This window comes from Mus caroli, chromosome 2 (genome assembly GCF_900094665.2).
Source record: "Mus caroli chromosome 2, CAROLI_EIJ_v1.1, whole genome shotgun sequence".
Taxonomy (NCBI): Eukaryota; Metazoa; Chordata; class Mammalia; order Rodentia; family Muridae; genus Mus; species Mus caroli.
In genome coordinates, this window is record NC_034571.1 from 86,118,462 (window position 1) to 86,133,927 (window position 15,466).

Below are 15,466 nucleotides of genomic sequence, written 5' to 3' on the forward strand. Positions count from 1 at the left end.
TCCTGGAACTCACTCTGTAGACCAGGCTGGCCTTGAACTCAGAAATCCGCCTGCCTCTGCCTCCCGAGTGCTGGGATTAAAGGCGTGCGCCACCACTGCTTGGCTGTGAAGTCTTTTTTATGGGTCAAATAGGGATTATTAAAGTATTTCTACCTTGCCTGGACATTGTGCGGTACAAATAGAACAAGGAAGCCGCTAATTACCATGGAGACAGATGGTGCTTTGCACACCTTCATGGCTGTCCCCACGGGTAGATGAAGATACTGAGGCTTCTCAAGGTTAAGAGACAGATCTGGGGGCTGGGGAGATGACTCAGTGGTTAAGAGAACTAGCTGCTCGTTCAGAGGACACAGGGTTCAATTCCCAGCACCCACACTGCAGTCTATGACTCCAGTTCCAGAAAATTTATCACCCTGGTTTGCATGTATGTGATTAACATACATACATGTAAGCAAAACAACCATAGACAGAAATTAAAAACAAATCTAAGAGGGACACCCACCCATAAAAAATGACAAGATCTGGATTACCTGTCTTAGAGGAAAGGACAGAACAGGCAGTGTTTTGGGGTGGGGCAGTGTGGGTCTCAGTTGCTGAGTACCTTTGAGGAGCAGTTTGGAGGCAGAGGGCTGCTTGCTTCAAAGATGGGAGATGGGAGAGAGGTCGCCTCGCTAAGCTCCACTTCAGGAGCCAAAATTGGAACAGGGCACCTAAGTGATATTTTGGGGTATGTCAGTATAAGGAGATGGGAGGTTCTAGATACTCTGTAATTTGCCTATATATTGATGATGATGATGATAATTGTTGTTATTGCTATTATTTTGAGGTATTGTGCATGCTGGAATCCAAAGCCGCCTTGGAGCTTGTTAAGTAGCCAGTCCTGGCCTCAAACTCACCATCCTCCTTGCCTCAGTTTTTTTGTTTGGTCAAGACAGGGTTCTTTGTGTAGCCCTGGCTGTCCTAGAATTTGCTATATAGATCAGGCTGTCCTTGAGCTCAGAGATGTGCCAGTCTCTGCCTCCCAAGTGCTGGGATTAAAGGCTGATGCCTCCCCTGCCTATCGACTTTGAACTTTCTATCCTCCTGTCTCAGTGTCCTATGTAAGTGCATTTCATTTTTTTAAAAAAATATTTATTTGTGTATAAGTGTCCTGTCTGCACCAGAGGAGGACAGCTGATCTCACTGCAGATGGTCGTGAGCCACCATGTAGTGCTGGAAATTGAACTCGGGACCTCTGGAAGAGCAGCCAGTGTTTCTCCTCTCCTCTCCTCTCCTCTCCTCTCCTCTCCTCTCCTCTCCCCTCCTCTCCCCTCTCCTCTCCTCTCCTTTCTTTCTTTTTAAAGATTTATTTATTATTGTATCTAAGTACACTGTAGCTGTCTTCAGACACACCAGAAGAGGGCGTCAGATCTCATTACAGATGGTTGTGAGCCACCATGTGGTTGCTGGGATTTGATCCCATGATCTTCAGAAGAGCAGTCAGTGCTCTTAACCGCTGAGCCATCTCTCTAGCTTGCAGCTAGTGTTCTTAACTACTGAGCCATCTCTCCAGCCCTCATTTGTCGTTTTGTAGTTTGTGTGTCTGGAGACAAGGTCTCACCATGTGGCCCAGGTTAACCTCAGACTTAGCACCATCTACCCAGCACCCTGAGTGCTAAGTTACCAACACTCACCTCCATGCTGGGCTAGCTGCAGCTCTGCATTGATTATTGTTGCTGTTGTTTATTTTACTTATTTAATTTTAAAGACAGCGTTTCTCTGTGTAGCTCTAGCTGTCCTGGAACTCACTGTGTAGCCCAGGTTGGCCTCTACCTCACAGAGATCTGACTGTCTCTGTCTCCTGAGTGCTGGGATGAAAGGTATTAACCACCATACCTGACTCTTATTTTATTTTCTGTGTGTGGATGTGTATGGGAGGGTTCAGATGTGCGGGTGCATGTTCATGTGTGTTTGTGCCTGTGTAGGACATAGGTGGGTGGATGTTGTATGCCTGGCTCTGTCACTCTCCAAATTATTATTTGAGGCAATGTCTCTCACTGAACCTGAAGTTCCCTGTTTCAGTTAAGTTGTCTGGCTAGCAAGCCTCTAGGAGCTACTTGTCTCTGGGTTTATTCTTCTCCTCTATGCACCTACCCCATGGTTATGGGACCACCACTATCCAGCCAGAGGTTCAAACTCAGGTCCTCAGACTTGAGTGGCAGGCACATTGCCCTCTAAGCCACCTCCAGCAGCTCCGCAAAAGGCGCTGCATTTGTCACAGGCTGTCAGTGACACTGTTGTCTAAGGACCACTCTTTGTGAACTGCTTGTTGACATGGGTTTGATTCCAGGGGGAAAGGAGAGGCCCAGCGCTGCACCCTGCTGTAAGGGGCTTGTGGGCAGATGCTCTGGGAGTCCTGGGCTGCAAATGCCCCCTCCCCATGCCCAGGAGCGTCTTCCTTTCTCTTGAGCACTTTCCCATCTCACCTTGGGTGGTGTCCTCCATCTTGACAGGCACAAGGGGGCTCTGGGGTGCAGAATCCCCACTCAGGGAGTAGCTGTGCTCCGCCTGGATGCCTGGAGCAGGGGAGTCCAGTTCCATGTCCAGCAGAGCACTCTTCTCGTCCAGCACAGGGTCATCAAAGAAACTGCTGAACAGGTCATTGGAGAAGTCCTCCATGTTCTCCACAAAGTGGTCCAGGTGCTCCGGGAAGTGCTGGGGAGGGAAGGGAACTTCAGTGAGGCTTGGAGAGGGGGGACAGGTGCTGCTGTGATGGGCACCTCTTCATTCTTTTCTTCCTACCACTCATACTATAAGACACCACATCATGACACTACTACCCTCCCCATGACCAGTGTACCAGGACACTGTCACCCACCCGGTGACCAACATCACTGGCTTTAACTCTTATTTATTTATTTATTTATTTATTTATTTATTTATTTATTTAAATGTATGAGTGCTCTGCTGCATATATATCTGCCTGCCTGAAGAGGGCACCAGATCCCCCTATAGATGGTTGTGAACCACCTTTTGGTTGCTGGGAACGGAACTCATGACCTCTGGAAGAGGAGCCAGTGCTCTTAGCTGCTGAGCCATCTTTCTTTCTTTTTATTTAAACATTTTTGTTGTTGTTGTTGCTGGGCATGTGGCCTTTGCCTTTAACTCCAGCACTCAGGAGGCAGAAGCAGGTGGATCTCTGTGAGTTTGAGGACAGCTCAGTCTATATAGTGAGTATCAGGACAGCCAGGGCTATTTAGAAAGACCCTGTCTCAAAAAACCTTTTTGTTATTATCATCATTATCATTATAATGTGTGTGTATGTGTATCTGTGTGAATGTGTGTGTGTATGTGTGTGAATGTGTGTGTGTGTGTACATGCATACCACTGCCTATGTGTAAATGTCAGAGGATAACTTTGTGGGTTGTTTCTATCTTTCCATCTTTAAGTGGGGTTGGAGGACCTAATTCAGGCTGCTAGGCACATGAGACAGGTGCCTTCACTCACTGAACAATCTCACAAACTTCCTCACCTTAAAATTTTTTATTTATTAAAAAAATTAGTGTCTGGAGAGATGGTTGAGCAGTTAAGACCACTGGCTGCTCTTGCAGATGACCCAGCTTTAGTTTCCAGTACCCACACAGTGGTTCACAACTATTTTGTAGGTAGTTCCAGGTGATCTGATGCCTCCTCCTAACCGCCACAGGCACCAAGAGCACATATAGTGCACATACAAACATGCAAGCAAAACGCTCATACATATTAAATAAATAGAAACACATCTTATTTAATATACAAAATGTATGGAACTGGAGAAACCAGGTGACCTCTGGCCTACACACACACACACACACACACACACACACACACACACACACACACACACACACACACACACACACACACACACACACACACACACACACACACACACAGAGAGACAGAGAGGGAGATGCAGATAGACATACAGGGCAAAAGTCACAAATACTATCTATGAAGAACACAGGGTGCAGTAAATGCAATGTAGCCCAGGAAACCTTGTAATTCTGTGGTTCCACACACCTTGATTTTTTGGTGGTGGTGGGGGGGGAGAAGGCTATTTATTTTTATTTTAGACATATGAGTGTTTTGTCTGCATGTATGACTATGCACCTTGTGTATGCCTGTTGTCTGTGGAAGTCTGAAGTGGGCATTGGATCCCTTGGAACTGGAGTTACGGATGATTGTGAGCCCACATATGAGCACGGGGAACCAAACCCGTCCTCTGCAAGAACAGCCAGCAGTCTTAACTTCTGAGCCATTTCTCCAGCCTTTCCTACCAGTGGGATCTTTGATACCGGCCTGGAGGTCACCAAGTAGGATAGGCTAGTTAGCTCTGCTGGAATCCACCTGTCTCTGCCTCCCCATTTGGAGGTTATAGGCAGGCTCGACCATGCTCTTTTAAGTGAGCTAAAGGGCGCTAACGCAGGTCCTTATGAATTTTACTGACTGAAGTAGGGAATGACAGAAGCCCTGAGTAGGAAGTCCTAGTGAATGTGTGTTGGCATGAGCACAGCCATAGCAAGGCCTTCAGGACCTCAGACCCCTGGGACAACTGACAAAGCCTCATGAGAAATGGCAAAGCTTTGCTTGGGAGCCCAAGTATGTGAGCTCATGAGTTATTGATCAGTGCATGCAAAGACTGGCAAGTGCAGCACCCTTCTCCTGAGATTGCTCATGTCCAGAGTCTTCCCATTCAGACTAGAAGCCCTTCCCCTGTGCTGTAGCTAATTACCGAGATTTCAGGTTACAGCAGGATACCATGGTAACAGAACCCAACTGGACCACACCCAGCCTGTATGTGTGTCTGTATCTGTCATTTCTTCATTCTTCAATGTCCCTAGTTGGAGTTTTGGGGCCCAAGTCTGAGCTATGTCCCAACCTAGTACCTGTCTGCTTTTCTTTTTCTTTTATGTAAATTATTTTATTTTATGTGTATGAGCGCTTTGCATGTGGATATGTATGTTCACTCCATGTGTGCCTGGTGCCCTTGAAGAGTGAGCCAGAAGAGGGCTTTGGATCCCCTGGAACTGGAGTTACAGATGGCTGATAGATTGTATGTGGGTACTGAAAACTGAACTTGGATCCTCTGCAACAAGTGCTCTTAATGGCTGAGCCATCTCTCTAGCCCTCGTGTCTGCTTCTTTGAGACAGGGTGTTGTTAAGTAGTCTAGGCTGGCTTCAAACTCATGATCTTCCTGCCTGAGGCTTCTGAGTGCTGGAGTTTCAGGCATCTACTGCGCCCCTCTCAGGCTGTTCTCTATCCCGAGGCATCAGGCTGTGGGGCCGCCTCACAGAGGCTTGCGTCTTGGCCTCAATCATTCCAGCTGTTGACTCAGTCTGTGTAAGCAGCAAGTGGTGACTCACTAATGGGTTATGAAATTGATTTAGTGGGTCGTGACCAGAACTTAAAAAAATATACTTAGAAAAATTTTCCTTGACACACAATAATTGTACATATCTATGGGGCAGACTTGGACATTTCATTACATGTGCCAATGCACAATGCCCAGACCGGGTCAATGGGGCATATCTATCACCTTAAACACATATACTTCTTTTGTGGGGCACTGAAATGCTGTCTCCTAGCTATTTTGATATATATATAATTAATCGTTGTCGACCACAACTTCCCTACTGTGCTGCAAAGCATTAGAACCAACCCCTTTTCCAGTGTAGCCCTGTCCCCACTGCCCCCTCTTCCCAGCCCCCATTTTCTCTGCCATTCCTAGCCCCTAGGAACCACTTTTGTGCTTTCTCATTTTACCACATACAGGTAAAAGTATGTTTTTTATTTTCATCTGGGGCCTTGTGTATGCCAAGCAAGTGCTTTATAAAGTCTAAGTTAAATAAACTGGCCCCGTGTCCATGTGGGCATTTATAGCCAGATTTTAAGAAAAAAATAGCACAAAACAAAATACAAAATAAGTAGAAAATATCAGAATCCATCAAACATACTGAAGTAAAAAACCTGGCAAGCTATTAATCTCAGCTATATGTATACAGATGTCAATTTTCTTTCTCAGAAATAAACAGACCAAAGCTTTGATCATGATTGTGGGAAAGTTAATTAACCCGTGTTTTAACCTTCTCTGTGCATAGTAGGGCTGATAATAGTTTCCATTGCTAAGACTATTGCGGTGAATAAGCCAATCCATACGAGTAAAGGTTTAGGATAGTCCCTTGTACAGTCATAAGTCAAGAGAAGTCATATCATCAATAAAACACTCCAGGGCCAACACATAGTAGGTGCTTTTTTTCCTCTTGAAGAGTCATTAATGTGTGACACAGTGTGTCTAGTCATGTGCACTAGCTGGTTGGTTGAATGAGATTGGGCCGGGGTTGCTTCAGGCCCTGTATTCCACCTGGAGACTGTGAAGGGGATTGGCTCCAGGACCAGTCATTGGCTTTCTGCGTCCTGAACTATTAGGACACAGGCAGGGATGAGCAGTGCCTTCTGCTTCAGGATAAGGCTCAGCACTGGATGTGAGGTCTTTCAGGAGCAGGGAAGGCACAAGAGTCTGGAACTATAGAGACCTGTTTTCAACTCTTCCACTACTTGCTGACTTTAAAAAACTTCTCTATAGCTCCTACTCCACAGCATTGCCATGGGGATCAAGTGTTGGTTAGACGCCTGGTACCCACCTCATATGATTATGAGGATGCTATGGCCGAGTGCACGAAGCACTCAAAACAGCATGTGGTAGGCAGTATGTATGAAACACTTGGTAGTTAATACTATGAAAACAGCAGCCCCTAAACTTAGGCATGAGCTTGGACTCTATAGAGGGAGGTGGTTTGAGGTTCCCCTCTGAGCAAGTATAACGAGAAACTCCAGGGCAAAATGAATCCAGAGACACCATTGGTATACTCTGGGCTCCCATTTCTCTTCTTCCGGGATGCTTCGTCATTATTTTATATTTTTCTTTTTACTTAAATCTCCCCAAGTGCTTTCATGTATTCCAACTTCTCCATACCCTACGGTGGGTGACCTTGAATTTCTGATCCTCTTGCCTTCACGAGGTACTGGGATGGAACCCAAGGCCTTGTGCATTCTAGGCAGTAGCCCTTACCTACTGAGCCACGCCCCCAGACCTTGCACCAGTTTATTACACCCCAAGGAGCAAAGGCATTGCTTTACATTTGACGGGCAGGGCAAACAGAGCCAGACAAAGCGAGAACGTGCCCATGGTCCCTCAATACCCAGACCTTCCCCTGACACCACACCACACACCTCTCCGTTTGGGACTGGCCTGGCTGATGCCAGACTATATTCTTGGAGACAAGTCTGTGCCTTGTTCACCTGCTAGCCACTCATTCAGTAGGGGTACAGGGGTAGGGCCTTGCATCTCAGAGTAAGGCCACTAGTGTTTTAGCTGTTCAGTAGAGTCTGGGCCGTGCCGTACAAAGAGTTCAGGGTCAGAAACGCTTTAGGGATGTATGATCCATTCTAATGATTGAGAGGTTCACCTACGCAGCAGAACCAGGCCATCCCACCTGGGGGCGCTTCCTTCCAGTCGAACTCGGGGATTGGGATGCGGTGATGGTGGTGGTAGGGCGCTCTCCAAGGCTGCGGTGGGGCCCCGGGGAGGGGGTTGCACAGAGCTGGAAGAGCCATGAGTCAGCGGCCACGGTATTTCTCCAGCAGCTGCTCCGCAGGCGATAAGAGTTTGCCAAACCCCTTCCCGGGGGCCTGGGAGAGAAGAGCCAGCCCCCTCCAGCCTGGGGTAGGGGTCCTGAAAGTTTTCCAGTTTTAGGAAAATAAGCGAGGACCCTTTCTGGGGGTGCCCGAATGAACTTGCTAGGAGGCCTCAAATGGCCGGGTGTTGTGAGACACCCCAACCCCACCTGCTAGAAACAACAGCCAACGCTCAGCAGGCTGGGAGCGGTGGGAGCCAAGTGGAAGAAGAGGGCGGCCAAGGGGCAGGCAGGGTGGGGTAGAGGAGCTCCCGCGCTCATTCCTCCCTGTCCCAGGTTCCTGGAGTGCTGGGTGGATGGTGGTCCTGTCACATAACACCTAGACCCATCAGCCTCTCATGGGAGCATTGCCACCAGTAGCTGCTCACTGAATACTGTAGCCTACTTCCATCTGATGTCTGGCCTTGCGCGGCATCTCAGTTATGCTGTGAGACAGCAGGAACCCGAGAAAGTCAGTGGTCTATGCCCCTCAACCCATTTGCTAACAAGAAAGCTAAAATCCAGAAAGAGCAAGCCATTTACCCACAATCACAAGGCGTGTCACTAGTATTTCGGACGGGGTTCTCCGCAGCTCAGGGATTGAACTGAGGGTAAGGAGGTTTCCCTTGTGTTCTATACCCACCTCCCTCCATCCCCGTAAAGCTCACTCTAGAGATTTCAAACCTCCCCATCTCTGGCCCTAGTCGCTCTCGCCCGCTATCGAGCCCTCCTCCAGCTCACTCAGACACACAAGAATCATATTTAGGCTGTCTGATGGAAATGGGGGTGGCGCTGGGGGGGCTGGGGAAGGGGAGAGGGAGGCCGGTGGCCAGGAGTTCACAGAAGGCTCACGCCAGCGTTTGAGGGGGCGGGGTGTTCTGTTAGGGTAGGCAGTCTTCGGGGGGTGCCATTCCGTACAGGCAACGGGGGTGGGAAGCCAGAGAAGGAGGCACTGGAGATTATTTCCCTCCTCCTTAAAGACTTTTTCCTACACTTGTGCCAATATCAGCTCTTTCTCGGCCGCCACGGGCAACAGGCGCCGGTTCCACTCCCTGGAAGGAGAGGTCCCCAGACCTCCGGCTCTCAGGCCGGCACCCTGCCTCCCCGACTGTTGCGTCTCTCCTTGGCGCTACAGCTCAGCCGCCCGCCCTTTAAATTTTAGGGGTGGAGGGAGCCCTGCTCGCTCCGCGCTGCAGTTACGTGGCTTAATCGGCCTCTTGGGCCCCGCCCCTCCCAGGAATCCCGCTTGCCATTGGTGAGAGCAGAGAAGCTCCTGGCCAATGATAGGAGGCTGCGAGCCACCGCCTGCCTGACCGGGAACGCGGTTGCGCAGAGTAGGATTCTAGACCTGGAAGCTTGCTGGACATGGGGGGGTGGGGGAATATAACCAGTTCTTAGTTTGTGTCTGGGGCAGAGCTGAGATGGCAATTCCACGACCCTAATCAGTCGTGTGGCCACTCGCGATGATAGGCGAACGGAGAAGAGAACTCACTTCCAGCTCTGCCCCTCCGCCCCTTCCAGTAATCTTACCATGGGGTGGCACGAATGGACCCCCAGCCAGCCCCTGGTGTGACAGGGGACGTTCCCAGGGTTCTACAGACTGAGCTCTTTCTTTCCTTAACCCTTGCAAAGGGGTCACTGCAGATAGTGAAAATATCTGGGCGCAGCGGTCAGCTGTGGTATACGTACAAGCAGCCACTGTGCACCTCTTTCCCCTAGACCTGGTCCTCTGATGCTGCACTGGTGCTCTGGTTTCTACACCAAACCCTGATCCAGAGAGATTCAGCCCGTGCTGCGTGGGAAAGACCTAAGTTGGTCCAGACTGAGATATGGGATCAGGGGTGGGGGAAATCCCCTGCGAACTTTCCTTCTGAGAAAATAAGCTCTGGGAAGAGACGGGAGGGGAATCCTCTTACATTTCCCTCGTTCTTTTCCCAGGGAGCGCAGCAGACGCCTCTTGTCCCCTAACACACTGACCCACACATTCCCGGACGGTTACTTGCCTAGTGATCACTAGATAATTGCCTCCATTTCAAGCCCAAAGGCCACCGCTGTGAGTCACTGCTGTGGGCGGGCGTTGGGTGAGGGAAACTTAAGACTGCCAAGAGATGTGGGCTTCTGGGTCCCCAGTTGTCGGCAGACCTCCTTGTCCTTAAACATCACCATCCAGGTATTTGGGGGCCCTAAAAGACTAAGAACTTGTCTTCTAGAGACAGGCCCTTGGCTGCCTGACAAAAGGGCATAGATACTGGACCAGAACTCAGGAGGCTCCAGATGGAGAGCCCTACTTGGCTCTGCTCTGAGGTCCAGGCATGGTCAGGTGGTGTGCTCAGGTTTCTCCTGGGTTACTGTTTATTTTCCCCCTGAATCGAGCTGTCAGGGTCAGAAGGGAGAGTCAGCTCCTTCTCTGTTTAGCCCTTCTGGGCCTAGAAGGGATAAAGTCTCCCTAGCGCCCTCCTGGCAGGTGTGGGAGTTACAGGGGGTCTGCCGCTCTAACCTCCTATCAGCCCCTCTTCCTACAGGCCAAGGAAGGGCTGGTGCTGGGTTGACCTGTTTTTCCCTTATTCAACGATTAACCATGAAACCTAAATCCAAATACACAGGGCTGCTTCTGTGAGTGCACATGCATGTGTACACTGCATCTCAGAGCTGGGATGGGAGGGACCTTCCACCCAGGGAATCCCCATTTCTCTGGCATGACCCAATGAGAGATATAAACCACCCCTACCCCCACAACTGATACATTGAGATTTGTCTTGCACGGGGTCTATCATATGTATATTAATACTCCACCCATAGCACCCCAGTTTACATAGAGGGACACTACCAGACAGTAACACAAGCCCAATGAGAAACTCATCAGATAGGGTCAGATGGACACCAATTCAAAGAATGTCGCTCAGAGGTTAGAGCACATGCTAAGTAAGTATGCATGAGGCCCTGGCTTCTATCACCAGTACCATAACCCCACCAAAGGCCAGGTTTGGTGATGCATACCTCTAATCCCAGCACTGGGGAGGCAGAAGTTGGTGGATCTCTATGAGTTTGGAGCCAGCCTGGGCTACAGAAAGAGACCTAGCTCAAAAACCAAAACAAGAAAAACACAACACAAGAAAGACACAGTCATGGCCACCACAATCACCATCTCACACCCTCCCAGGCCTAAAAGATGAGCGAGCTAAGCCTGAGAGTCACGTGAGCCCCAGCAAGAGAAGGTTTGGGAGTCCTAACTTGTTTGACACTGGGACAATCACAGCTGGATTTGAGGAGTGGCTGTCACGGAGACTGGAGCGGGGTTTGTGCCAGCATATGCTGGAAAAATAAGCTGGCACCCACTGCAGGCTTCTTCTAAGCCAAGGAAGGTCCTGAGAGGGCATATACCACCTCCACAATCCCTGCTTGGTAGTCTAACCACCTACTTTTTCCTGGGTAGGCTAAAGGTCCCCCACGTTCCTGGCCAACCCCTGCCATCTTCTAACCAGGCGGCTCCTATGCTGTGGTCCAACTCTGAGGCAGGCGCCAGGCACTGTCTGGACAGGAGGAAGCTATGGCAGTGAGTGGCACTGCCCAGGGTTTAGATTAGCTGTGTCTGGCACCACTGAGGGATGGCAGCTCATGGTCTGGCTGCTAAGGAGGCTGGTCCATATGCAGTTGCCAGAGGATGCCTTTGGGACAGCTCAGGACACTGAAAACCAAGAGCTAGAGCTGGCCCTGGGGACCTCTGGAGAATAAGCAGGCAGTCACCCCCATTACCCATCACGTACCCACTCATCTGGCCTTTACTGTTCATCTACTTTCAGTAAGAGTTCGTAGTAAAAGCTCATTTTTCTATGTTCAGCTCTGCAGACTGAGAGATGAGCAAGCAGGTCTGTATCCCGTTCTAGAAAGGCTTTCTGATATTTGGAAGTGTGATCATTTTTTAGAGCTGTGATCTACCAAATCCTAAAACAGCTATGCCATTCCCCAAATTTACCCATAACTCCCAAGCACCCAGGACTAGTCTAAGCTCCATAGGGTAGCTTGGAATGATCATGTTGCCTCTGACTAGCTGTGCCTAATCCTGCCCTCAACCCTTTTTCAGACCAAGTCCTGCTGATTAGTCCAGGATGACCTCAAACTCATAATCCTCCTGCCGTAGTCTCCCCAGTGTTGGGATTATAGGCATGGAGCCTGCCAGACTCAGCTCTCAGGGGTATAGCCAATGCATTGCACGCTCATGTAGAACACAGGCGTTTGGAGACTGGCTGAGCAGGTGAATGAAGGCACGTGTTAATCAGCTAATGGACGGAGGCTGCTTCTTTCATGGTAGAGCATCCAGGAATGAGTGTCCTGAATTCTGCTCTGCTGCCAGCCTGCTCCTGCTCTAGGCAGAGTTTCCACTGGCTTGGACTCCCTCCCTGGGTTCCTCCCTGGGGAGAGGGGGCTGTACTATACCCATTTTTCACATTGGTCTGGCCCAAGGACTTTTTGTGTTTAAGCCAAGACAGACCGGTTCTGTAGGGTCCAGAGCCCCCACTCAGTGTTGGAGAAGCCCAGGCCAGGTCTTTGAGTATACATGGAGCCCGCTGGGCAGCTAGCTGGCTGGATCCGATCTCTTTTGGGTCCTGACCAGCTGGAAGTCCTGGTAGGCTGGAGCCTAGCGCTTGGCTCTTGCTGCAGTTCTGCTGGCCTCTCCCCTCTCCTCGGCACAGTCACCGCTCGGCTTCTGGCTTCCTCAAGGCCCAGCCTGTCTGAATCGTCCTCAGGTTTTATTTTTGGAACAACTGGCATTTTCTCTCCTTATATCCTCCCTTCCTTCTGGGAAGGTGTAGGACCCTTGGGTTCCACTGGGGATCAGGCTATGGCTTCAGTGCCTCGATTCTGGATCCCTCTAGAACTTCAAAGGGAAACTCCTAACCCAGCAGATGCACCCAAGCCAGATGTTCTGCCTTCTTTCCCCACCCAGTGTGTGACTAATGCCTACCCTTGTCCTTCTTGAAGAGCATAGCTCTAGCCAAAGGAAAACATAATTCGAAGCACCTTAAGGCCACCTCCTATTATTGTGGGGAGTGGTGTAGTCACGATCATAAACAGGGAGACAGACAGGTCTGATTCCAACCTTGGTCTACTATGTGCTGTGTAGCCTGTGCCAGGCAGTTAACCTCTCTGAGCTCGAGTCTCAGTTATGAAGCAGGGGGACTTCTCTCTACAGCCCCAGGCTGCTAGGAAAAGTGAGCAAGAAAACATCTGTAAAGTGCGTCAATAGTGCAGGGCACACAGAAGGTGCTAGTTCAGTGTTAGCCATGGCAGGTGAAGAAAATGGAGGGCCAGGGATGGGGTGGATTTGCCAAGGGTCATATCACTCACAGCAAGCTGCCTTGAGAGCGTTATGCATCTCTCTCTAGCTTCCTTTCAAGGAAGAGACTGGCAGGAGCTCTAGGAAGGACGCTCTTGAATCAGTCAGAGGAGTGAGCCCTCAGCTTTCCAGGATGGCTCCCTAGTACCCTAGTCAGGCCCTCTCCAGTCGGCCATTCTTTCCTCTATTGCAACATTGTTTGTTTTGTTTTTCTCTCTGGGTGCCTGGAACTCAGGGTGCAGGGACCTCAGAACTCAGTCCCGTGGACTCCAGGCCAGTAGGACTCTGCGAGGGGTGGGGGAGCACTAGGTCCTGCCTGACATCAGAGTAGAGAAACTGGAGCAACTCTCAGGCCAGCTGGGGCTCTTCCAGCTCAGCCAGATGTCTCAGGAATGTGCTGAGCTGGGGACTACCTCTCAGCCTCCCTCACCACACCCCACCCTTACGCTGCATCTGCTTGCTCTGGCTAGGCCTCAGCCCCACCCCCCTGTCCTTTCTCATCCTATTCTGGAGAGCCTGGCAACCCTCAGTTCCTCTCACCACAGTCCAGCCCCCCAGTCTTCTGGAGGGGGTGTCAAAGGCAAAGGCTCTTTGCTCCGCAGACCCCTGCGGGTTGGGTTGACCTTGCGGGAGCCCAGGCCGTCTGGGAGGGGAGAGTTCTGAGTGGATACAGCATGCCAGACCCCAAATGTGGAACTGATTTGCAGTGCTGGAGAGAGAGGGGTGAGGGCTTTGGGGCGGCAGAGGGTAGGGCTGGGCGTCCACTCTGGGAGAAGATCTCGGGCATCTTGTCCCAGCTGAGGGCTGGGAGAGCCAAAGGGTGCTGTGCCAGGCTGGGCTTGGCTGAAGAGTGGGATTCAGGTTCTTCCAGTCCCCCGGACTTCACAGGGACACGCTTTGTCTAGCATCGGAGGGGTCTGAGTTCCTGGATGGGATGGGGAATCCCATTAGAGTCCTGAGCTTGGGCCAAGAGACAGGGCATTGGTTGGGAGAGACCCCAGCTCTAAGTAGAGACAACTGGTCCTCCCGGGAGGGTGGAGTTGCCTTGGGTTCTGGTGTCATGATGAAAGGGCCTGGGGACTGCTGCTTCTGACTGGGGGTAGGGGTGGGGGAGGAGGTGCGAGGTGGGGACAGAGTCACACCAGGTCATAGGGGTCAGTGGATGGGGGGCTGTGATTACAAGGGAGGAGGAGAAGGACCTGACTCACCGCTGTCTCGTGCTACCTTGGGCTTCCGGAAAACTCTGTCTCCTCTTGAGGAAAGCCCCTAATCATTCAGACAGACAGAGATCTAAGATGTCCTGATGAATTCTAGATCTCCTAGTATCAAGACAGGTCACAGTTACTGGGGCCACCACCTGTCCAGGCCAGAAGTATCACGGGCTCCCTGCTTTCTGTTGAAAAAAATCTGCACTTCCTAGAATGGGATCAAAGGTGTGAGATAAGGGATTCCACAGGAGAGTTAGCCCCTCTTCCCCTCTCTCTGGCTTGTAAGATTGTCACTTCCTTTGCTTATACCCTGGGCCTGGAATGTTCTTTTATCTTCTCATCCTACCCCTCCCATCCTCCAAGATTCACCTCACAGGCTGCTTCCTCCAGGAAGCCTGCCCAGATCATTCAGCTCCAAGAATTCTTTCTCCTGTGCTACCATAGTGTGCAGGCTGCTGCCTACCGGTTAATGCTGTGCACAACTCTATATACAATGGGACCCAAGTCTCCTTTTAAATGGGAACACTGAGCATGGAACCAGTTAGAGGTCCTCACAGTACAGCTGACAGTAATAATAATGTCGAGCATGCGGGTGACGGCCCCTCCTCTGCTTCTTTGCCTTCAGAGTCTCACTTAGGCTTCAGAAAATAAAGTTGATACTATCAGAGCCGTTGCCTCACAAACCAGGAAACCGGGGCGCACAGAGGGAACTCCTGTCCAGCGTTGTGCTGCTTGTAGTTGGTCAAACCACAGTTGAACCCAGTTTCGACTCCAGAAATTGTTCTTTAGTGTCTGTGACGTCACAGAATGGAAGTGGGTTCCTGTTAGTACAGTGCTGTGGACAAAGTATGGGCCCCTGCTCCAGGCATGGAGTCTACACCCAGGGCCCAGCTCTGTTCCTTCCCTGGCTTTCCAGCTCCCTAGAAGCACAGAGCTCTGAGGCCTGGGAGCTTAACCCAAAGAAAGGGGCTTCTATCCAGGTCTGGTGTTGCAGGCCTGTAATCCTAACTATGCAGGAGACTGAGGCAGGAGGATTACAAATTCAAGGGCCTGCCCAGACTACAGAGTAAGTTCAAGGCCAAGTCTGGGCAACTTCGATTTTGTCTTAAGATTTAAAAAGGGAAAAGAGCCGGGGATCCATCCCATAATCAGCCTCCAAACGCTGACACCATTGCATACACTAGCAAGATTTTGCTGAAAGGACCCAGATAGAGCTGTCTCTTGTGAG

General features: G+C 50.4%; 1 protein-coding gene across 2 annotated transcripts in view; it reads right to left on the reverse strand.

Moving 5' to 3' along the window:
* Creb3l1 (cAMP responsive element binding protein 3 like 1) overlaps nucleotides 1–15,466 on the reverse strand; it is a 42,791-nt gene that overhangs the window by 17,293 nt on the left and 10,032 nt on the right. For both annotated transcript variants that reach the window (XM_021155723.2, XM_029469947.1), the window contains exon 2: nucleotides 2,466–2,694. In XM_021155723.2, the coding sequence (XP_021011382.1) occupies nucleotides 2,466–2,694 (229 nt within the window). The remainder of the gene's footprint in view (nucleotides 1–2,465; nucleotides 2,695–15,466) is intronic.